General features: G+C 42.4%; 1 protein-coding gene and 1 long non-coding RNA gene across 5 annotated transcripts in view; one reads left to right on the top strand and one right to left on the bottom strand.

Moving 5' to 3' along the window:
• The window catches only part of PFKFB3 (6-phosphofructo-2-kinase/fructose-2,6-biphosphatase 3), a 135351-nt gene that overhangs the window by 37348 nt on the left and 74483 nt on the right, over positions 1-23520 (bottom strand). For 2 of the 4 annotated variants that reach the window (XM_007503930.3, XM_007503929.3), the window contains exons 1-3: positions 15653-15772; positions 14447-15124; positions 653-778 (exon numbers count right to left, since the gene is read on the bottom strand). In XM_007503930.3, the coding sequence (XP_007503992.1) occupies positions 653-778; positions 14447-14522 (202 nt within the window). In that variant the 5' untranslated portion in view covers positions 14523-15124; positions 15653-15772. Of the gene's footprint in view, positions 1-652; positions 779-14446; positions 15125-15652; positions 15773-23520 lie in introns of those variants that run through there. The other 2 variants (XM_056799428.1, XM_007503932.3) reach the window with 1 other exon arrangement.
• On the top strand, positions 15787-20484 carry LOC130454568 (uncharacterized). The gene is made up of 2 exons (XR_008912219.1): positions 15787-15960; positions 19782-20484. It is a non-coding gene; the product is annotated as an uncharacterized LOC130454568 (long non-coding RNA).

Below are 23520 nucleotides of genomic sequence, written 5' to 3'. Positions count from 1 at the left end.
AACATAGTCAAACGCATATGGAACAACAGGAGACAGAGGTTCAAGTCACGTGTCTGACTATACGTGCTGTCAGGTGACTCTGGGAAAGTTACTGAATCTCTCAATGTTCCAGGAAACTAAAATGTTATGTTGCAGAATAGTCATTACTGAGAGAAATACATCCCAGGTCCTCCCTGTCACATAAACTTGATCCTTCCCATTCCTTACCCCTAGCTAAGAGGACTTTCTCTCTCATTTTTAAATCCTTGGATATATGTGCATTTATTTATCTGGGTAAAGGCTGGAGCTCCCAAGGAGAATGGAAGCTCTTTGAGGGCAAAGCCTCACCACTACCTTGCACAGAGTTGCTACTAAATATTTGCTTTTTTTTTTCTCTTTCTGTAATTCTATCATACAAGCATCAAAATTAACATCAGCACCAGAGTGCTTTCTTTTCAAAGCCACTGACAGATATTTTCATTTATTTAAGCCTGGGAGGGAGGTAATATGGGCATTGGGATGCCCATTTGATAAAGCAAATTTGCCCCCAGTCAGAATAAGGAGGCCTCGGCTTTTCTGAATTCTACCACTACTCCACAACTGCCTCTACTTGGCAATAAAGCACTCAGAAACACCTGGATATACCACCGCCAGCACAAGAACCTAGCCTCACCTTTTGTGGGGACACCAATCCAATTGAGGTAGCGTGTCAGCTTCTTGGACATATAAGTCTTTCCCCTGGCAGGAAGTCCAACCATGACAATCACAGTAGGGGAATTGGTCAGCTGAGGCACAGGAGCTGAAACGAGGAAGACAATAAATCCACACATATATCTCAATCAAACAACACAGTGGCAGAACTATCCCTGTGCCCAGCTTGACTCAAAGCCCTTTCCAGATAGAATTTACCCTGTCATATTTGAAAGGCCCACTTCTGTGTGTGTCCCCAGTAGGCTCCCCAAGAGAAAAGGGCACCCAGACAGTGGGAAAGCTACAAGTTGTAAAGTAACTGAAACTTATTCAGTTTTAATTTATGTATTAATCCTAGTTCCTTCCCTCTATTGATTACTCCAAATTTAGCTTTTATGTATCTTTTTTTTTTTAACACTTACCTTCTGTCTTGGAATCAATACTGTGTATTGGTTCCAAGGCAGAAGAGTGGTAAGGGTTAGGCCATGGGGGTTCACACAGCTGGGAAGTGTCTGAGGCCAGATTTGTATCTAGGATCTGGCTCTCAATCCACCGAGCTACCCAGCTGCCTCCTATGTAGATTTCTTGTACACACTTGTTTATACATTTCCTTCCCCATTTGACTATGAACTCCGTGCAAAAAGGAACCGTGTCTTTCATTTATCTTTCTATATCTTGACCTTAACACAATGCTTGGCAAGGAGCAGGTGCTTAATAAATAAATATTCACTGACTGACTGGTGAGATCTATGACAATTAGTAGATAAGATGCCACTTCAAGATTCTTATAATCAAATATATATAACTAGCAGTCCAAGGGACCTGATGCCCTCCCTGCCTAATCTCAGCCATAGAAAATAAACAACAGAAAAAATGCCTTTTAAATCAACCGTGTTCTAAGTATCTCCTATGTGCCAGATACTATGTTAAACAATAGGAATAAAATAATAAATAAAAATAATTCCCTGCCCTCAAGGAATTTACAATCTAATATAGACACTGAGGGAGAGTCCACATGGGGCAATGAAAGAGGCAGGATTCCACATTCAGCCAAGTCACAGAGATTGGTAATAAATTCAGCTCTTTAGAACCCAATTTTATAGCTTATATTACTTTTTACAACCTCTTTTCTACCAAATAGGAAATAAAAATCCCAAGGGAAACTGGATAATGCTTATCCCACCCTTTGGTCGGGAGCCAGGTAGGCACCTAATTCCTCCATCTCCAACACTCTCAGACCTTTCTCTGCTTCTCTTCCCACTCAGATCCAGTGTTGGTTCAAGACTGAAACCTAATGAATGGATGACAAGTCAGGAGATGGCAGATACTGCCATCTAAGTTCACCAAATCCCAGGCAAGGCCCCAACGAGAGCCACTCGTTCCAAGGAAAACAGGCTGCACAATGGTTTTTTCTGGGCTTCCCTCAGGTACCAGAATCCCAACAACCCAAAGCAGGAAACATCTTCCAAGGCCTTTATGAGTCTATCAAAATGGGCTCATTTATGCAGAGAATATAAAGCATTTCACAAATGGCAGCTATTCTTTAGAAAGAGCACATAAGGGGCTGATCTCCAAATCTATGGCACCACATTTTCTTTGCCTGTCATCTGGCACCCGCAAACCTTTCCAGCTGATTCCCCACATGTCCCACATATTCATGAGCTAGTTCTCTCCTCAATGGAAGTAGAGGCACACAGCCAGAAAGATTCCAAACCAAGGCAGAATCCTAGTCTTCAAATGCGCAGACTGGCCAGCAAGAGTCTCACCTTATCGACTATGCCTTGGCAACTGTAAAAATGGAGATTTGAACCCCAGACTTCAATCCCCAGAAGTCCTTGGTAGTTCCCAGAATTCCCTAAAATCTCACCTGAGTCCTCACCTGGGCTGAGAACACAATTTGTATTTAAACTGACTCTCCGCCTACTTTGGGTCTCTCTGCTTCTGCTTCTAAGCACAAGCGTCTCTCAAGATGTAGTAAGTGAAATTGAATGGGCTATTCAGCCCTCCTAGACACGTGCTTTTCTTATTTTATATTTTTTTATTTCCTTGATTTCTAATAATCTTTAATAAACGTCTAAAAATATAATACTTTTAGTAGAGAAACTAATTTAATTTTTACACACCTACACAAAAATCTATTCATGTTTAAAAAAAAAAAGAGACAGCTATGGGGCAATTAGGTGGCACAGTAGATAAAGGACAAGTCTGAGGGTCATTAGGACTCATGTCCGACTCTTCATGACTCCATGGGCCAGTGCTCTCTTAGAGTGGTTTGTCATTTCCTTCTCCAGGAGATCCAGAGGATTCTTTTTTCAGGCAATCAGATTAAGTGACTTGCCCAGGGTCACACAGTTAGGGAATATCTGAGGCCAGATTTGAGCTCCGTTCTTCCCTGAATCCAGGCCCAGTGCCCTTAACCACTGAGCCACCGCTGCTCTATGGCCCCCAAAGTTTTCATACTAGCAAAGAAAAATGAGAACTTTCAGAAAATACCCAAACTAAACATTCTCTATATGCAAAGGGTAATTTAAAAAGTAGATTCAAATTCTATCCAGCCATCTGACCATAGATAAATTTATTCTAGAATCACAGAACCATCGACATAGAACTAGAAGATGGCAGACGAGTCTTGACACTAGCTTTGAGGACCACATCTGTCCTTTACTAGTTTTATGAATTACTTTTCTAAGCCTCCACTTCTTCACCTGAAAAATAGGTGAAGAATACCATAATACCTCCCTCTACCATGACTTCTTAACCTGGGGTTAGTCAACTTAAAAAAAAATTTTAATAACTATTCCAAAATAATTGATTTCTTTTGTGATTCTGTGTGTATTTTATTCTATGCATTTAAAAATTTTTATTCCAGGGGGCAGCTGGATGGCTCAGTGGATTGAGAGCCAGGCCTAGAGACAAGAGGTCCTAGGTTCAAATTTGGCCTCCGACACTTCCCAGCTGTGTGACCCTGGGCAAGTCACTTGACCCCCATTGCCTAGCCCTTACCACTCTTCTGCCTTGGAGCCAATACACAGTATTGACTCCAAGATGGAAGGTAAGGGTTTTAAAATTTAAAAAAAAAAATTTTTTTTATTCCAAAAAGGGGATTTCAAATTTTATCAGACTGCTAAAAAGGGGTCTACAATGTAAAAATGGCTAAAAGGACCAAAATCTGTTTGAAGGGCTATTTTATTGTGATGATCAAATGGGATACATAAATTTCAAATAGTCTCATGACTATGCTGTGGCTACTGATTAACCAGAGAACTGGCATAGAGTGAGCTGAAGCGACTAGGTGGCCAAATCTGTTGTATTACGTCCCAGGCCCTGATTCCAAACACAAAAGCAATGCTTCGTCTTCCCTCTCTAGGTATGTGCACAAGACACACATTTATTCACGTGTAAAAATAATCTTTCTCCCCAACATGAGGGCAGAGGTTGGGGCTTTCCACGTGGAGATGTCGACTTTCTACTACTATTCACTCATCTCAAAAACAAATCTCTGGAATCAGATACTCTGAAAGGGAAAATTAAACCTTCCAGGAGAAGGAAAGAATACTGAATTTCAAACCCAAGCAACTCCCCCTCCCCTCATCCGTGCCAATGTTGAAAGCAATTTTCCATGACCACAAGTCTATATTTTCCATTTGAGAGGAGTTAGGATGGCTGCAAGGTTTTAAAGTATGCAGAAAAAACTCATACTAGAAATGTTTACTATGTGTCATACGCACTGTACTAAGGGTTTTATGAGCAGCTAGCTGGCCAAGTGGATAGAGTGCCAGGCCTAGAGGCAAGAGGTCCTGCAGTCCTGCATCTCTCTCTCTCTCTCTTTCTCTCTCTCTCTCACACACACACACACACACACATTATTAAATCCTTACCTTCTGTCTTAGAACAGAAGGGCAAGGGCTAGGTGATCAGGATTAAGTGACTTGCCCAGGGTCACACTGGTAGGAAGTATCTGAGGCCAGATTCGACAGATTTATGAACTTTGTTTAAATATTTTTATAATTAATTTAATATTCTGATAATTCATGTATATCATTTAAAAGTATAATGAATTAAAATATAATCATATAACTGCAATGTAGAAAATAGAAATCTCATATTTATAATTAAATTAATATTTTATAATTCACATACATAACTGGTTTCCTTGGTAAGCCTATGCATTTAAAAGCATTTAAATATCCAAACATGAAATGCATAAAATAAAATGCACAGGATTTCCAAACAACAATATATAAAAATATATATAACTATGTATATATAAATGCATAGGATTACAAAGGCTACATATGTGACATAATGTTTTATTCTGAGAAGGGGTCCACAGGTTTCACCCACCACTCCCAAAGGCAATTATGACACCCACAAAAAGGTCAGGAACCCACTGCCCTGGTCTGTCTTTAGCATAACAAGGAAAACTTTGGATGAATCCATCTCATTCTCCCTTTTCCTGTTTTCTGATCTTTGTTCCATCTCCACTGTACTAACCTCAAACCCTCTCTTGCCTCAGTTTCTCCTTTCTTTCATCATTCAGCTGAATCTGCCTGAGATGAGCCTCTTGGCCCTCGCCCCCCTCTCCCTCCTTAGGGAGCTCCCCAATGTCCTATGATCCCAGAACTGATGACAGGTTGTGATAAACAAAGATGTGCTCACCCCATCTCTTCTACCCTGCATGATTATCCCTTCCCCATTCCTCTCTCCCCTTCTCCCTCAGGGAATTCAGATCTGATGGGCATTTGTCTAACAGACCAAACACTTTTCCTTCCAGGTAAATGGCTCTGTGAGATGCTACTCAGCTGGGATCCCCATACCACAGGACCCTAGAAAGGCAGTGGATCATGGGGTGATTGGTTCATAGAACTGAAGGTTAAAGCCACTCTAGTATTTTAGCTGTGGCACCCTGGATGAGTCCCTTCACCTTGTTTGCCTCAGTTTCCTCATCTGTAAAACGAGCTGGAGAAAGAAATGGAAAACTATGCCAGTATCTTTGCCAAAAAACAAACAAAAAAAATGGAGTGACTGAAATGACAAATCTTTTAAACTGTGGCTGAATCCTACCATGATCACAGTAACAAAGAGAAGCAATCCAAAGCTCGGCAGTGGCCAAAATGACAGCTAACGTGAAAGACCTACCTGCCCGAACCTTGCATGCAATTCTGTCATCTCCCCCACAGAGGTCTCTGGAAGGAGTCTCCTGCCTAGGCCCGCACCACAATGGAATGCAGGAAAGAGCAGGCCCGAGCAGCCAGGCTTGACTGAACAGAGGATGGCTGTTTATGCAGAAGGGCTACTGCTGGGCACCTGAACTTCAATGAATTAAACTCACAGGCATGAAAATATCCTGATCCAGGCCAGTGATCTGTCTGTTGAACCCCAGGGGCCAGTCTCTGATAGTGCCCCGCACCCCCACACCCAGGACAGTTGTACAGGAGCCCAAGGCCTGGGTTTTCATTTTAGCTTATAGGCCAGTGATGGTGAACTTCTTAGAGTCTGCCATACCCTATACAGGGGAGAGAGAAAGTGTTCCTATTGGGCTGCTAGACAGAGGGGCAGGTGAAGTGAGGCATGTCCTCAGCCCTGATGGAGAGGGGGAGGGGAAGAAGCACTCCCATTGGGCAGCTGGGCAGAGAGGGAGGAGAGCAGCTCTTCCTGAGTCCCTCCACCTCCTAATAAGGAACTCTGAGGGGGCAACTATACACCCAGAGAGCGCTCTGTGTGCCATCTTTGGCACATGTGCGATAAGGCTCACCATCACTGATACAAGCTATTCACAGGACCACAGGTCTGGCCCAGGAGGGAACCTAGGGGTCATCTGGTCCAAGATGCTAATTTTTACAGTCAAGGAAATTGAAACCTGTTGGGCAATTTGAACCAAGAGTCACTTTTCCTCTCTTGAGCTACAATTTTCTCAACTGTAAAATGGGGGAAGTATCTGCCTTGCTTGCCTAAGTGAATTGATATGATGAACCAAAGAGAAAAATATATATATATATATATGTATGTCTGTATGTATATATGTATATATTATATATAAGCATGTGTATATATTGTACATACACACATATATAAGCACTCAAAACCTTAAAAAGCATTTTTTTAAATGGGGAGACATTATTATTATTACTTCAAGACACCATAGCATCTTCAAAGGTTAAGTGCTAAGATGGCTTTATTTAACTTAATTTTAAACTTTAAAATTTTTTAAATTTAAACCCTTATTTTCCATTTTAAAATCAATATTGTGGATTGGTTCCAAGGCAGAAGAGTGGTAAGGGGTTAAACAACTGGGGGTTAAGTGATTTAGCCAGAGACACACAGCTAGAAGTATCTGAGGCCAAATTTGAACCCAAGACTGACCTCCCATCCCTGGGCCTGGCTCTCAATCCACTGAGCTACCTAGCTGCCCCTTACCTTTTCTCTATAATGTTTATTTTTGTTGTTCAGTCATTTTCAGTCCTGTCTCACTTCGTGTCCCCATTTGGGATTTTCTTGGAAGGATATTGGAGTGATTTGTCATATCCTTCTCCAGCTCATTCTATGTGAGGAAACTGAATCAAGCAGGATGAAGTGACTTGCCAGGGTCCCTCAGTGTCTCCTAAATGTCTGAGGCCTTATTTGAACTCAGGTCTTCTGATCCCAGAGGCCAGGCATTCTATTCACTGCACCACTAAGTTGCCACTTCTTTATGATAAAGGAACCAAATCTGAAAAGATCCCGTATCATCCCTCCTGGATGCCTATTACCAGTATTATTAGTATGCCCACTGTACAAGTAAGGAAACGGAGCTCAGAAATTAAGTAACTTACTTAAAATCATAGAGCTACGAAAACAGGATTTGAACCTACATCTTCCTGACTCCAGGACCAATACTATAGTCATCCCTAAGTCACAATGCTTCTCGAGGAGTCTTTTAAAAATTAGCAATTATCAAATATACTTCACTCAATTACCTGTCATATCACCGCACACCCTTGTGAATAAACATTTATTTATCTGTTAAAAAAAAATTAGGGGGCAGCTGGGTAGCTCAGTGGATTGAGAGCCAGGCCTAGAGATGGGAGGCCCTGGGTTCAAATCTGGCCTCAGACACTTCCCAGCTGTGTGACCTTGGGCAAGTCACTTAACCCCTATTGCCTAGCCCTGACCACTCTTCTGCCTTGGAGCCAATACACAGTACGGAAGGTAAGGGTTTAAAAAAAAAAAATTAAAGGCTTGAACACTACCCACTGAACTATACATACCATTCTAATTATAGGTATCACTGAGATTCGAGGGACAAGACCCACAACTAGACCATAGCTCTTTACTTAAAATATATACATGTAATGTAAAGCAGTAAAATAAGAATACTGTATATTATAAAGATATATATTATAATAATGCAAGCACTACAATGCAATATAGTATAATGTATATTCTAATAATGCATGCATTATACTATAAAATGCTATATAGTATGAAGATCTATATTATGGTAATGCATGCAATATAATATATAATGCTAGATATTATAAAGATATATATCATAAAAATGCAAGAAATAATATGTTAAAGATCTATATTATAATGCACATAAGAATATATAATGCTACATTATAGATGTGTAATATAATAATGCATGCAATATGATATAGAATGCTGTATATTATAAAATATGCATGCAAATAAATCTACAGTCATGAGAAGATGACCGTATTTAGGTAAAAACCAAGAGGGGAGAGGGGCAAAAACCAGAAATATTATCAGGGACTACTCCAGATCCCCCAAAAGGAAAGGGGAAAACTGATGTGTTCAGGAAACAGACCATAAGCCTTGCATCTGACCCAAGCTGCTGATTTTTACAGTCAAGTCAACTGAAACCTGTTGGGCAATTTGGTCTAAGAGTCACTTTTCCTCTCTTGAGCCACAATTCTCTCATCTGTAAAATGGGGGAATCATATATTGATTCCATGACCTAAATATCTGCTGGCGCTCTCTTACGTAAGAGCAGAAGACCTAATTATCTCCTGATTTCCTTTCATGCAGATTTCATCCTTTAAAAAAAAAAAGAAAAAGGTAAATCAGTAACTAATAAGAAGACCTTTGATTCTGGATCTGACTGATACCACACCAAGGAGATACCCTGTACTAGAGTTGAAATGACAGTAAGGCAATGACCACTCCCCAGTGTGGAATTTGTGCTAGAGAAGAGAAAAGCTGAGAGTAATCTAACATGAACCCTTGATTTGGGGAGAGACTTCAAAGGGTTCAGAGGAAGGTTAAGTAGTCACATTCCAAAGATGTTATCCCAAAAGGGTTAAGGAAGTTCCCAGCAATGAAATTCTGAATACACAAAAAAGGGGGGAAGAGAGAAAGGAAAAAGTTATCTCTAAAGAGAATGATGTGCATACACATCACTAACAATCTGGAAATCACTAAGCAATCTGGAATTTTAAAAAAATAACACATTCTTTTCAAAAGTTGAAAGCAAGGGAAGGTAACAGAGGATGGATACAAAAGTAATACCTGATCCTATAAAAAGTGCATCAAAAAAAGTACAACATTCAGAATAAGTTGAGGTCAGCGACAAAAACTAGGATGATTTAAAAAAAAAGTGGTTGGAAGTTTTGTGTTAAAAGTTATATTGGGAAAGGGGGGGGGGGGGGAGGAAGCATGGCATAGGAGATATAACCCTGGTCTTGAAGCCTGAAAGACCTGAGTTCAAGTCTCAACTGTAACACATGCTGGCTGTAAATCCCTAGTTGTTTAGTGGTATCCAACTCTTCCTGATCCCATTTGAGGTTTTCTTGGCAAAGATACTGGAGTGGTTTGCCCTTTCCTTCTCCAGTTCATTTTACAGATAAGGAAACTGAGGCTTAATGGGTTAAGTGATTTTAGTATTTGTCTGAGACTAGATTTGAATTTAGGAAGATGAGTTCTGGCCCAGTACTCTATCTACTGTACTACCTGGCTGCCTTGTAAATTCCTACGCAGTCTCAAAGCCCCAAGCAACTCTCTAAGACTCTTAAATCAAGCAAAGAAGTTGACTTGTCAACTTTCATATGTAGAGGAAGTCTTAAACCAATGAAATATAAGTTCAATCCTACCCTACCAGGAAAAAAATAGGAGGCTCAGGGAAGGAAGAGAACTGACACTTAAAATAGATGGGATGATGGGATAACAGAGACACTTTAGAACCATTTGACCCTCATTTTCCTTGTTTGTTTGTTCTCCCAAGGAAACGGATTTTTTGCATGTATAGAGCATAATAAAAATAGCTAATAGGGAGCTGACACCAAGATATGGTACTGGCCCTTCAAGTGCTAGTCATCCAGTACAATGAAACATTTTGGGTGCTGAAACAATTGATGGACACGATAGCTAAACTACAGTTACTGCAGGAAAACTGCAAATGTCCAAATTTTCAGCAACAAAGAAAAGTTGAACATATTCTACAAGCAAGGCCATCAAAGTTGATTTCAATTCTTGGCCAAACTCTAAAATACCTTATTACAGATATGATGAATAAAACATTTAGAGAAAGTAGCATCCATCTGAAAGCCAGCATGCCATCATCAAGGAAAGGTCCAGCCAAACTAAAATGAAATCTTTTTATAACAAGCTAACTCCAAAAGCAATTATGCCAGAAGCCAGGAATGGTTCAATCAATCTATGTTTATTAAGCACGTACTATGTGCCAGGCACTGTGCTGGGCTCAGCATCAAGTCTGGGGTTAATATGGAGAGGGGCAAACTTAGCTAAGTGGGAAAAGGAAAAGAACTGGGTTGGCCTATGAATAGTCCTTATACTTTCTGGTCTCTTTTTTTTTTTTATAAAAAATAATCAAAAACCACAGAAGGAGCCATTGGATTCCCCCCCACCCCCATCACTTAAGGTCTTCAAGTAAAGGGCAGATTGACCTCTTGTTACCTATATCATAGAGGGGAATTCCTATTCAGGTGACAGGTTGGAGAAGGATGCTAGCTTCTAAAATTCCATCCAACTCTGTGTCTGTGGCTAATAGGCTGGGAATGTTAGGGCATTCTTGCACAAGAATAACTGGAATGCCCTGAATCAGCAATGTCAAACTGAAAATCAGGAAGAACAATGATTTAGAAAATCACAAACAAGTTTATGTTGTATTTTTATTTGTTAAACATTTCTCAATTACAGTTTAAAAAAAAAACAACAACTTTATCTTCTGTCTTAGTATCAATTCTACAGAAGGGCAGCAAAGGCTAAGCAATCTAGTGACTTTCCAGAAAGTGTCTGAGGCCACATTTGAACCCAGGCCCTCCCCACTCCCAACCTGATGCTCTATCCACTGTGCAACCTAGCTGCCTCCCAATGACACTTTCATCTATTTCTGGGAGCATTCATTGCAGGTCAATTCTGAGAACCCGTGTTTCCATGTAATTGGGGGCTGTTATTATTCCCCATGTACATTTCTTGGAGCGCAGGCACATCCCTGACATTCTCAAGCCCCAATTCCGGCTATTACTGGCACCATCTTCCCAAACTCAGAAACGGGTAATGATACTACCCAATATATCGATAAATATTTAGAAATAAGAGAAAAGACAACCAACAAGTATTAAGACCTATTGGGTGCTGGGACCCTCCAAGAACATACACTTTACTGGGGGAGACAGATCAATATATACAAAGCAAGCTACACACAGGAGAAAGAGGAGGTAGTAAAAGGAACTAGAAGAGGGGTGAGGGAAGGCTTTCTGTGGAAGGTGGGATGTGAGTTAGGGTTTAAAGGAAGCCAAAGGTCCATCCATAGTCAGCAAAAGAGGGAGAGAGTTCCAGGCAGGAGAGACAGTGTGACATGTGTGAGGGAAAGGGCAGTTTGTTGAACAGCACAGTGGGAAAATAGACTGGAGGCAAGGTTGCTTAAAAGCCTAACAGGAAAGAAGGATGCTTTGCAGTAACAGTAGTTTCTCTTTTTCTGTGTCAAACAAAATGCTAACAGAAATCAGGCTACATGAAACAGCCTAAGAGTAGGCAAAGATGCTTTAATTGGAGCTCCAAGAGATCGGTGAGAACCCAATTTATGATGCTGCACTCTCCCAGAGATTTAAAAGGAAAGGAGAAAGACAATCCAGCACTAAAACTCGCTGGCTTCCCTCCGGTGCTCCGAATGCCTAAGAATGCAATTGAGCTTTAAGAGATATTTTCCCTGCGTGTGAGACGTGCAGGATTGTGGAAGTTTAATGGTGACCCAAATCACAAAGATCACTGGCAATCTCTAAAAAGTCCAACAATGCAATTAGTTATTCGATCCATTCTGAAGCCCTATGGCAGATCCTAAGTATTCTGTCCTGGACTCCCATCACAAACCCATCCACTTCTCTAATGAGCTTTATTCAAATGCTTTCATAGAGTCAATGGACAAAAAATAGTATTTTATTCCACAACTTGGCTTTTCCAACCCTGGAGCTTTGGGATTTGACTTTATTTGGAGTAGAGAAAATCCATTCCAAAATTACAATGACCCATGATTACCCCAGAGGTGCTGTAAAGGTGCTCAGTCTAAAACCAAGTTTCTCTTTAAGCAAAAAAAGAACAGATGGGGCAGGGAGGAGGAAGCAAAAGTAAAACTTACAACCCAAACCCTATCATCTGTTTGCCAACAGAAAATAAATGCCACTACCAGGCAGGATCCTAGAAATCTAGAAACATCTAGAAAATCTAGAAAAATAGCGAGTTGTTAAAAAAAAAAAAGTAGCAATCCCCTGCTACAGCAATCAAATTTTTGGCTCCACCAAAGGATCTCCAACTATGAAAGCCAGATGATGAGAGTACATCAAGGAACTGTACTCTGGGGCTCTCAGGGAAGCACCCCACCCCACTTGAAGGGTCCCTTCAAGTGAGAATTAAAGGCTAGGCCAAGTTTCCACCTCCCAGTCAGTCAGCTTTAAGTGCCAGACACCATGCTACCTTTAAAGAACTGACTGGGTCGATTTCACAATTCTATATCCCATTTAAAAAAAAACAAAACTGAATTACTAGGAGGTGGGAGGAGTGAAACCAGGAGGGACAGGAACGAATCAGATACCATCTACAGTGGTTCAGGTGCTCTTTCCTTGCACCAGGACATCTTAAAAGATACGATATCTTGGGAGGAGACAGTCCAAGAAATCCAGGAATTAGTCTCTCCAATACAGAAATTCCTTGGACTGCATTAAGGACAGAAGCCGCAGCAAAAGCATTTACAATTAGACTGCAGACGAGGAAGATGTCCGAGTACTGAAAAAGAAGGACCATAAAAGTCAAATCTGGTGGATCCAAGCCAGTCTCCTAGAATTCAGTGGCAGGGCCTGACAGTGACTTAACTGAGAGAAAACGCAGTGGCTGGCTTCGATCATACTGTATTTACTCTAAGACGTTTATCTTTTTATACTAATGTGGGGAGGGGGTATTGCAAAGGAGAGTGTAACAATGGGGAGGAGAGTACAGCAAAAAGGAGAAGGGTTATTGCCAAAAGGAGTAGGTAAGGAAGAAGAAAGGGGAGTATTGCAAAGGGGCTGGGGATACTGTAGAGGAAAGGGAGGTATTGCACGTACATTTTGGAATAGGAGGATTTAAAAAAAAATTTTTTTTGAGGGCTCTACTCGGTTGTTGACTGGTCCCTGGGCAGCTAACGCGCCTCCTCCCCTTGGTTCGGAATTTCGGTTTTTTTCTAGCTCTCCCAGTTCCCGCAAGCCCTCCCTTGGCAGGCTACTCCGCAGCCCGCTCCTCCAGTGACCCGGGGCGCTCGCGTGATGCGCTTAGCATCAGCTACCAGCTGGGGGGGGCGGGGGAAGGGGAGGAAGAGCCGTAGCCCTGCAAGTCACGAGACGTTTCTCGGGCCCCAGCTGTACAATCAAGTTGAAAGCCTAAGTCAGACTCAGGGGTGGGGAAAACAGCGAGGGAGGAGAAGGCGGCGGTACAGGCGGGGCATGCAGAACTTGTCCCTGCAGCCCGGCACCCGACCACCAGCCCCGGGAAGAGGCAGTGCCGGCCTCGGCCTCCTCCGAAAGATCCTGCTCTCCGGGTTTTCCTCACGCCCTTGCTTTCCTGAATGAGCCTCCCAGTTTAGACACGCCCGCGACGCCCCCTTTCCCGCTCGGGAGGCGCACGTGGAGACAGGAGCTAGCTTTAACACTGCCCCCTCGCTCACCGGCTCTTTTCTCTCCTCCCCGCCATCCCCGGAATTTCCCCCCTCCCAACCGCCCCCGACACACACCCAGTTGCAGCCGAGAGGTAGGGCTCCCGCCGAGGGACACCGGCCGGGTGGTGTCAGGTTGCGCCACCTCTCTCCGCCTCCTCCGTAGTCCTCGGTGGAGAGGGGAGGAGCAGCCGCCGCAGTCAGAGCTCGGCCCCAAGGCAGTGAACCAAACCTCTGCAGCTCGGCTGCAGGCGAGGGCCCCTCTCAAGCTCCCGGCTCCATCCGGCCAAGCAAGCTTCCTCCAGCCATGCCGCGCAACGGGAACCAAAGCTAGCCCTAGCTTGGCAGTCGGGAAGGCGCGTGACCACCTGCAGCTCCGGAACTAAGGGGACCCCTCTTCTGAGCTCTCCTCCAGCGCCTTCCACACTCTAACCCACCCGCAACAGGACCACCCGAGCAGCCCGCCTGGAACACAAAAGCGCGCTTCTCCCGTCGCAGTCACACAATGGCTCTCTCCAAAGGGTTCACGTTCAACCAAACCAAGACACAATGGCTGGAGGAAGAGAGGCGTAAGTCCCCGCGGTAGGTCCCTCCCATCCGCCCAGGAGCTAGAAAATCCCGCACCTAGGTACTTACGTCTGGGGAGCGAGGGACGGTGATCGATAGGAATCCATATCTTTTGTACCCGGCTCCGAGTCAGCTCCATGGGCATCTTCACTGCGAGGTCCTGTGACACCACCCCTTCCCTCTCCAAACTCACTAAATTTTCAGATTAAATTTGAAATCAAAAGACCTCGGAAGACAAAGCAGGAGGTGATAAGGCTACGTATGAGTAAATACAGTCACTGTACACTCTTTAAAAGCAAACCCCCCCAAAAAAAGTCTTGCAAAAATGAGCCTTGCAACGCGTAGATAAAGATTCTAAACCTGAGTTTCAGTTTAAATTGTCCCCACCCTCTCAGCGGATGCACGAGCGACGTTGGTGGGGGCTGCCCACGTAAGGTAGCGGGCTAGGCTCCTCGATTCCCAGCCGGGTGGCTCTGGTGACGGATGCTACAAGGCTTCGCGAGGCCCCAAGATGACTGCAAGCAAACCGGCAGTCCCCACCCGACCCTTTTGCCTGACGGCGCACGCTTGCAAAAGAGCTTTCGGTGCCAGAGGCTCTCGGCTTCCCAGATCCCTTCTTTTCGTTTCTCTCGGTGGTACTGCACAGATGCCCCGCCGACTGAGGCTATTTCTAAGACTTGACGACGCCGGCCGGCATCCACGCCCACCGACCGCCCCTGGGCGGGGAAAACATTCTTTCAGTCCCGGCTAGGGAGAGGAAAAAAAAGGGTAATGAAGGAGGAGGGAGGAGAGCGTTCGGCTGCTGCCACCTCCCGGCCGCCCAATTACTCTCCCGGCCTGTTCTCACCCACTAATCTCTGTTTAAGAACTGGAAAATAAAATAAGGTGCCTCATAGGTCCAGCCCTCCCCTTTTTGCTATCTGAAAGGTAACACAATCTTGCCGCTTCCTTGCAAATTCCCATCTCCTCCCTAACCCAAACGGCAACTGACATCCTAACCCTTGTCAAGAGGAATGCGGCTTCCTGCAGCCAAAGTTCCTGACTCGGGTAGGGAGAGGCTAGTGGAGGTTAAAGGAGAAGAACTGGCATATGATTAGCCATTGGAACAGACTGAGCCCTGTAAGGTGAGTCATGGATGGGGGAATGTAGAATGAGAGAGGTCACGTCTCGTTTCTTTATTCATCTAAAATGTAATGATTTAAGGGGAACAGTACAGGGGATCACTCCTCTCCCCACACCCCCCTCCCCCAAGAAACCATTTAGCCACTTTCCTACCAAGCTCGGGGGCTCGACTTGTAAGTTTTCTCATCCCAGATGTTACCTATGCCCCAAACCTGAAGAGGATACCAAACTCAATCACCATGACCCCCCCACGCTCTAGCTTTCTATTCCTTACACACCCCCCACCCACCCCCCATTCGCTTCCTTGATTCAAGTTGCTTCGAAACCGCCCTCCCCTAGCGTTCGGGTCACAAAGACTTTGGAACCTTGGGAAGAGCTCACAAAGTAGTGGAGTGTGTGCTGACAGAAAGGAAAGTGACAAGGCCACGTGAAGAAGTTGATTAATGGAATCAGAAACACAGGTTTGGCACTTCTTCCCACCAGTAATTCTCCATTCGTTACAATTGTACTCTTTTCGGAAGCTTTACCGTGAGATTTCCAATAGACTGTAAATACCTCGATTAGACTGTGTTCTTCTTTGCATCCTGAAGCCTTAGTAGAGCCCGGTCGAGTTGGCGCTTTAATTAAAACTTGATCCATTTAACTTTCAAATGACTGATCTTATGAAATCATCATCCGCACCCCATTTGTAAATGAGCTAGTAAATTCACCCTTGCTCTAGCATCGCAAGATCGTAGTGGCCACATTCTACTGATATGACGAATATATCAAGAACTGTCATAAAATCAGATCCATCTCAAAATATAGCCACATTGATAGGAAGTGAAACAACTGTTTATTTTTTAAACTTTTTATCAGTCCAACCGGGAAGAGAAAGAACCACAGCAACTGCCTAACGAAACTCAAATTTCAGACGGAAAAGTATCCTCTGTTCCTTCCACACGTCTGACACGTCCCGCATGACTCCGCTGGGCAGTCACTCTCCCTCCCTTGGCTCGCTAGCTTCTCTCGAGCGCCCCATCCGCCGTTGGAGGCATCACTTGGTCCAGCTATTTCCCTAGCGTCTGCTCCTTCCCTGTTCTCCCCAGGCTCCCACCCTCAAGGCGAGAGCCACCTGGCTGGCTAACCATTAAGCCTTGCCTTCATTCTCTGTGCCCCTCCGGCTGCACACACAGACATTCCCACATCTCCCGAGGTTTCTCCTTCTCTGCATGCTCTCCCCGCCGCCGCGGCTCTCTAGTTCCTTGTGTAACCCCGGCGGTTCAGAGACCTAATTGGGTCCAACACCGAGCTGCCTTTTAATGCATTTCAAGCCCATACCTTGAAATACACCCCAGGACCGTACAAGAAAGTCCCACTCCAACTGATACTGATTCTGAAAGGTCTGAGAGTAAAACAGAAAAGGAAGCTTTTATAATCATTCGGTTAGATCATTCTTTTGTGGGGTCTGAGAGTTATTGATGCTAGGGAGTGTGAGGAATCAATGCTCAGACACCAGCTAGATACCTTGGAATAAGGAAAACCTGAGTTCAAATCCCACTTACTAGTAGTGGGACCCTGAGTAAGTCATTTAACCCCTCTGCCTCAGTTTCCCCTCAGACATAAAATGAGTTATAAGGAATCAGCTCTAATTCTATTTCTCCCCATTCCCCCATTTTACTGGGAAAACAGACCAACAGAAGTAACTTCCCCAGAATCATCTCACTCTTAATTCTATTTCTATTCATTTCTCTATTATCCTATGATCCCCCCTCATATTACCAAGGAGGAAACAGACCAACAGGGGTAGAGTAACTCCCAGCATCATTTTATCTCTATTTTTTCTCTATTATCCTATGATCCCCCCTCATATTACCAAAGAGGAAACAGACCAACGGGAATAGAGTAACTCCCAGCATCATTTTATCTCTATTTTTTCTCTATTATCCTATGATCCCCCTGCCATATTATCAAGGAGGTAACAGACCAACAGGGGTAGAGTAACTCCCAGCATCATTTTATCTCTATTCTTTTCCTCTATGATCCCCCCCCAATATTACCAAGGAGGAAACAGACCAACAGGGGTAGAGTAACTCCCAGAATCATTTTATCTCTATTTTTTCTCTATTATCCTATGATCCCCCTGCCATATTATCAAGGAGGTAACAGACCAACAGGGGTAGAGTAACTCCCAGCATCATTTTATCTCTATTCTTTTCCTCTATGATCCCCCCCCCAATATTACCAAGGAGGAAACAGACCAACAGGGGTAGAGTAACTCCCAGAATCATTTTATCTCTATTTTTTCTCTATTATCCTATGATCCCCCCTCATATTACCAAAGAGGAAACAGACCAACGGGAATAGAGTAACTCCCAGCATCATTTTATCTCTATTTTTTCTCTATTATCCTATGATCCCCCCTCATATTACCAAAGAGGAAACAGACCAACGGGAATAGAGTAACTCCCAGCATCATTTTATCTCTATTTTTTCTCTATTATCCTATGATCCCCCTGCCATATTATCAAGGAGGTAACAGACCAACAGGGGTAGAGTAACTCCCAGCATCATTTTATCTCTATTCTTTTCCTCTATGATCCCCCCCCCCCCAATATTACCAAGGAGGAAACAGACCAACAGGGGTAAAGTAACTCCCAGCATCATTTTATCTCTATTCTTTTCCTCTATGATCCCCCCCCCAATATTACCAAGGAGGAAATAGACCAACAGGAATAGAGTAACTCCCAGCATCATTTTATCTCTATTCTTTTCCTCTATGACCCCCCCCCAATATCACCAAGGAGGAAACAGACCAACGGGGGTAAAGTAACTCCCAGCATCATTTCATCTATTCTTTTTCTCTATTATCCTATGATCCCCACCCCTTCATATTACCAAGGAGGAAACAGACCAACAGGGGTAGAGTAACTTCCCCAGCATCATCTCAATAGTTTCATGGCAGAACCAGGCTCCAACGAAGTTCTTAGGCTCATAGCTCTAAAGTTGGAAGGGACCTCAAAGGTCATCTAAGTCTAATGTCCTCATTTTTCATATAAAAACCTCAGGATGGTTAAGTGATTTTCCCAAAGAGGCCATTAGGCAGTACAAAGGTTAGAGGGCGTGAAGTCAGGACAGTTCAAATCTAACCTACTAACTATGAGAGCCTGAACAAATTACTTAACCTATGGGCCTCAATTTCCTCAACTATAAAATGAGGATAATAAATAATATGACCTTCCCAGAAGTGTTGTTGGTGATTATCAAGTGGCACATTAATAAGAACACATTTCCTTCCTTCCAAGATCATTCAGGGAATGATTATCAGAGGCAGGATCTGAACCAGGGCTTCTGACTCAGAAATTAGTGCTCTTTCCACCACACTGTCTGATTTCTGCTCTTAGGACAGCTGGGTGAGAAGTTTATTCTGGGTGAAATCTAGCCATGCTGAAGTTACCCTTTACATAATCTATATCTTTATTAGGGTCTCATGGAAAATTAAATGATATTCCTTTTTGATAGGAATCTCTTAAAGATGCAAGATAACAAAATATTTCCTACAAACTTGAACAGAATTAATGTTCCTTTAATTCTTTAAAAAATTATTTAGGGGGGCAGCTAGGTGTCACAGTGGATAGAAATGGGGCGGGGGGCGGGGGGGGGGGGGGGGGGAGTCAAATCTGCCCTCAGATACTTCCTAGCTGTTCAGTCCTGGGCAAGTCACTTAACCCATTGGCCTGGCCCTTAATCTTTCTGTCTTAGAGTTGTTACTAGGTCCGAAAGTAATGGTTTTGTTTTTTAATGATTTAGCAACACTGCTACAAATATACAAACAGGTGCCAAGGGAGCATCTTTAATCTTTTATCTATTGTGTGTAGGTCATTGGGGGGAGGGTCATAGCCAGCTCAGACAGAGGAGTACATCGATACAACTAGCTATAATTTTTAATATTAGTACCTTAGAAAATGGCAAAACAAAATGCACATCTAGCCTGTGGGGAAAGGAGGTTGGGTAAGCCTCCATAGGGGCAGTGGAGAGGAGAGAGGAAGAATCAAGGTCCCTTCCAGCTCTTAATCCATGATCCTATGCCCAGCTTGAAGGCAGATACAGAGGCAATGTGACATGGGCCAAGGGAGATTGAATTCTCCTTAGGAGGTGACATGGTGGGGATTACTGCGATGAGAAGTGGTATGACCAAGTCTATGAATCAGAAATATTCTAACTGTAGCCTGAAATATGGAAATAGAGAAGAGTGAGGGTTCATTTGGAAAAACCTATACGAAGCCTTTCTGTAATCATCCAGGAAAATGGTAATCAAGGCCTGAACTGGAGTGCTGGCAATGGGAAGAAACTGGAAGAAGGGAAGGTAAACAGCATTATGAGGCTGAGGCTGAGAGACAATTTATCCCAATTCTCCTGTGTGCTCCCTATCTGTAAAAGTGTTGCCTAGGGTTTCTTCAATGAAAATAAAACACCAATGATCCTTCTTATTACCTCCATCAGCATAGACAACATTCTAATAATATAAGTGTTAGAACTGGGAAAAATCTCTGATGATATCTGGTTCAATTCTCATTTTACAAATAAGGAAACTGAGGCCCACAAAGGGAAGGAAGGTCATATTTGTAAAGCTGGAAGCAATCTTAAAGGAACCTCTTTTTGATTTGCCAAAGATCAGTTTGGGTGACTAAGTGGATAGAGCAAAGACCTGAAGTCAGGGGGACTCATCTTTATAGTTCAAATCTGACTTCAGACACTAGATTTCCTGAGTGAGTCACTTAACACTGTTTGCCTCTATTTCTTAACTGTAAAATGAGCTAGAAAAAGAAATGGCAAATCACACCAGTAGTATCTTTGTCAAGAAAAACCCAAATGGGATCACAAAGAGTCCAGATGTGACTGAACAACAACAGAGTGAATCCTGAATCCTTTTATAGGAGATCCTTGAGGTAAAAAATATTTCCATAATAATACTAAGAAATAAAACATTGTATCAACATTAAAAATTATTTGTTTATTAAAATACTCCTCCCTTTTCCAACAACATATCTGAGGGCAACTGAAATTTCTTTTTTGTTTGTTTTACAAAAGTTCAGAATTTTTATTTGCTTTATTTTTTTAAAATTTTATTTAGTCAATTTAGAACATTATTCCTTAGTTACAAGAATCACATTATTTCCCTCCCTCCCCTCCCCCCATTCTTCCTATAGCTGATGTGCAATTTTACTGGGTATTACATGTGTCCTTGATCAAAATCGATTTCCATGTTGTTGATATTTACACCAGGATGATCAGTTAGAGTCTACATCCCCAGCCATATCCCCTCCACCCGTGTAGTCAAGCAGTTGTTTTTCTTCAGTGTTTTTACTCCCACAGTTTTTCCTCTGAATGTGGAGAGTGTTTTTTTCTCATAGATTCCTCCAAGTTGTTCAGGATCACTGCATTGCCACTAATGGAGATTCAATTGTATGCAACTGAAATTTCTCCATAAATTTTGACCAAAATATCATGTTGAAATAGATTGAATAGAGAAAGCAGATATGAGAAAGCAATTTTTTTGCTTTTTTGTCAGACAATAAAAAGAACCGCAAAAATCTATAAAACAATATCACTACTCACTATTTTTTGTTTTGGAAAACAGTTTTCATAAAATATTATTTATATTAACATATAACAGGTTTATATTATTATTTTTAAATGAATTTTACAGTTTTATCAGTTTTGACCTTTAATACCACATGTCAATAGATATGATTCCCATTAGCAAAAGCTCTTTGGGATCTTCTATAATTTTTAAGCATTTGAAGGGATCCTAAGAACAGTGTAAAGATATCCTGGGACCACAAAGTTTAAGTCACTGACAGAGATGATCTCTAAAGTTCCATCTAGCAGTAATTACTAGAAAATCCATCCCCAATTGGGTACCTACATCATTGCACAGTCCGTCTCCAACTGCCCTTGCCAGCAGTCTTCCACAGAGGCTGTGTTGTAAGTAGATGCATTCTCTAAATGCCTTTTTCTGCCTCTATGAATTTGCCTGCGATGTATGCATTCCAGATTCTTGGAGTGCCTTTCCTCTTTTGTCCCCCCCTTACTGAAATCGTGCCCGTTGTTTAAAGTCCAGCTCAGTTTCCACTTCCTTGGGGAAGTCTTCCACAGCCAAACGACAAGAATCAATGCCTTTGTGCCTGCCTTACAGTATTGATTGTGGCCCAAATCAGATGATAACGATTGATGAGGCTTATCTTCCTTATGAAGTTGTTGGTTCTTGGATGGCAGTCAGCCAGGTAGCACAGTAGATAGAATATTATACCAGGAGTGAGAGAGACAAGTTCAAATCTCGCCTCAGATACTTAAAAGTTCCAAGATGCTGAGCAAATCAGAATCTTCTGGGCCTCAGTTTCCTCTGTAAAATGGGATTAAGAAGAGCAGTAATCCCATAGAGTTTTTGTGAGGAACAAAATGAAATGGCATGCGCAAACTCCTCTGCAAACCTTCAAGTAATAGTTAATACCAGATATATTATTCATTATTATTCATTATTTTTTAAAAATAAACTGATTATCATTCATCTCCAGATTCCTGTCAGCATCCTGCACAGTTCCTGGCATGAATTAGGAATCTGATAAATGAATACTGAATGTTAGTTTTAAAAGGTCTTGTTAATCTTGATGGCTTTAAACTATCATTATCTTGTCACACTTGGTAAAAGTATACACTTAGAATGAGGTTTCTTGTTAACGACTGTGGAAAGCATAAACCCGTATTTCAAATCATCTAAATGGTTTCACAAATCTGATTAGGTCATCATGGTTTTTTACTTCTGAATAGAGATGATAAGAGCTCATAACAGAAGTATCGGCTCTGTTATTTTCTCATTTGATTATGCTCATCTTCTGGGCTTTCATTCCTTGGTTAATTTTCAGGAATGTGTTTAAGACACTTGTCTATTTTGTGAGAGTTGATTTAGTTAAAACGAGGCCATATTTTAAGATGCCCCACTTAATTAGATACATAGAAAGTAAATACTAAGAGGAAGCTAGGTGGCTCAGTGAACAGAGAGCCGGGTCTGGAGCCAAGAGGTCCTACGTTTAAATCTGGCCTCAGACACTTCCTAGATGTGTGACCCTGGGCAAGTCACTCACCCTATTTACCTACCCCTTACCACATTTCTGCCTTGGAACCAAAACTCACTATCAATTCTAAGACAGAAGGTGAGGGTTTAAAAAAAAAGGAAAAGAAAATACTGAGTAGTGGAGATATTGTCAACCCTTCTGCATTGTAGAACTGTCACTTTTTTCCTCGCCAGAATCCTTGCATACTCACACCACAGTGACCTGTGATCAACCAGGGGACACCCAGACCACAGGAGGTACCAGGGTTGATCTATATATTGAATATTGGTAAAGTTTAATTTCTTCCTTATGTTTTAGATGAAAAAATAGATCCATGTAGGAATTCGAATATTTTCTTCAGTCCAGTGGATCCTCTTGTGGTATTCTCCCACCTCTTCCTCCTCCCCAAAAGCACATCTAGAAGAACAAAAAGATGCCACTTTTCCTTGGTAAGTAGGCCCAATGAGTCAGCTTTCCAATTAGAAGGACTCTAATTTTATGTAAAAACAGAAGGATAGAGTGGAAGGAATTTGGAGTCCTATCAACAAGGTCTGAGACAAATCAGGCCAGATGCCCTGTGCTTTTAAGTCAATATTTAACCCAGGCAGGGTGTCTCAAAAGCTCCAGACAGACAGACGAGAGGGAAGAATTTTTTAAGAGTACTATGGGGAAACTTTTAAACTCATATGCCACTTTTTCCACAAATTATAAGGTGAAGGTAGCAGCAGTTGTGCAATTCATCCCTAGCTTAAAAACAAAGATATAGTATTATTTATAGCTCATAACCTATATTTCATTTATGTACTTAAAGACCATTTAGGTATTTACACCCCTTCCTAGCACAGACACACCATAAGTAACCTTTAAATGTCATTCCTGCAAATTCTTTAGAGGTTTAGAAAACTGCCAACAGTAAACACCAAAAGA

Source organism: Monodelphis domestica, chromosome 5 (assembly GCF_027887165.1).
Source record: "Monodelphis domestica isolate mMonDom1 chromosome 5, mMonDom1.pri, whole genome shotgun sequence".
NCBI lineage: Eukaryota > Metazoa > Chordata > Mammalia > Didelphimorphia > Didelphidae > Monodelphis > Monodelphis domestica.
The sequence above is the reverse complement of the archived record's forward strand: the minus strand, read 5'-3'. Positions and strand labels throughout refer to the sequence as shown.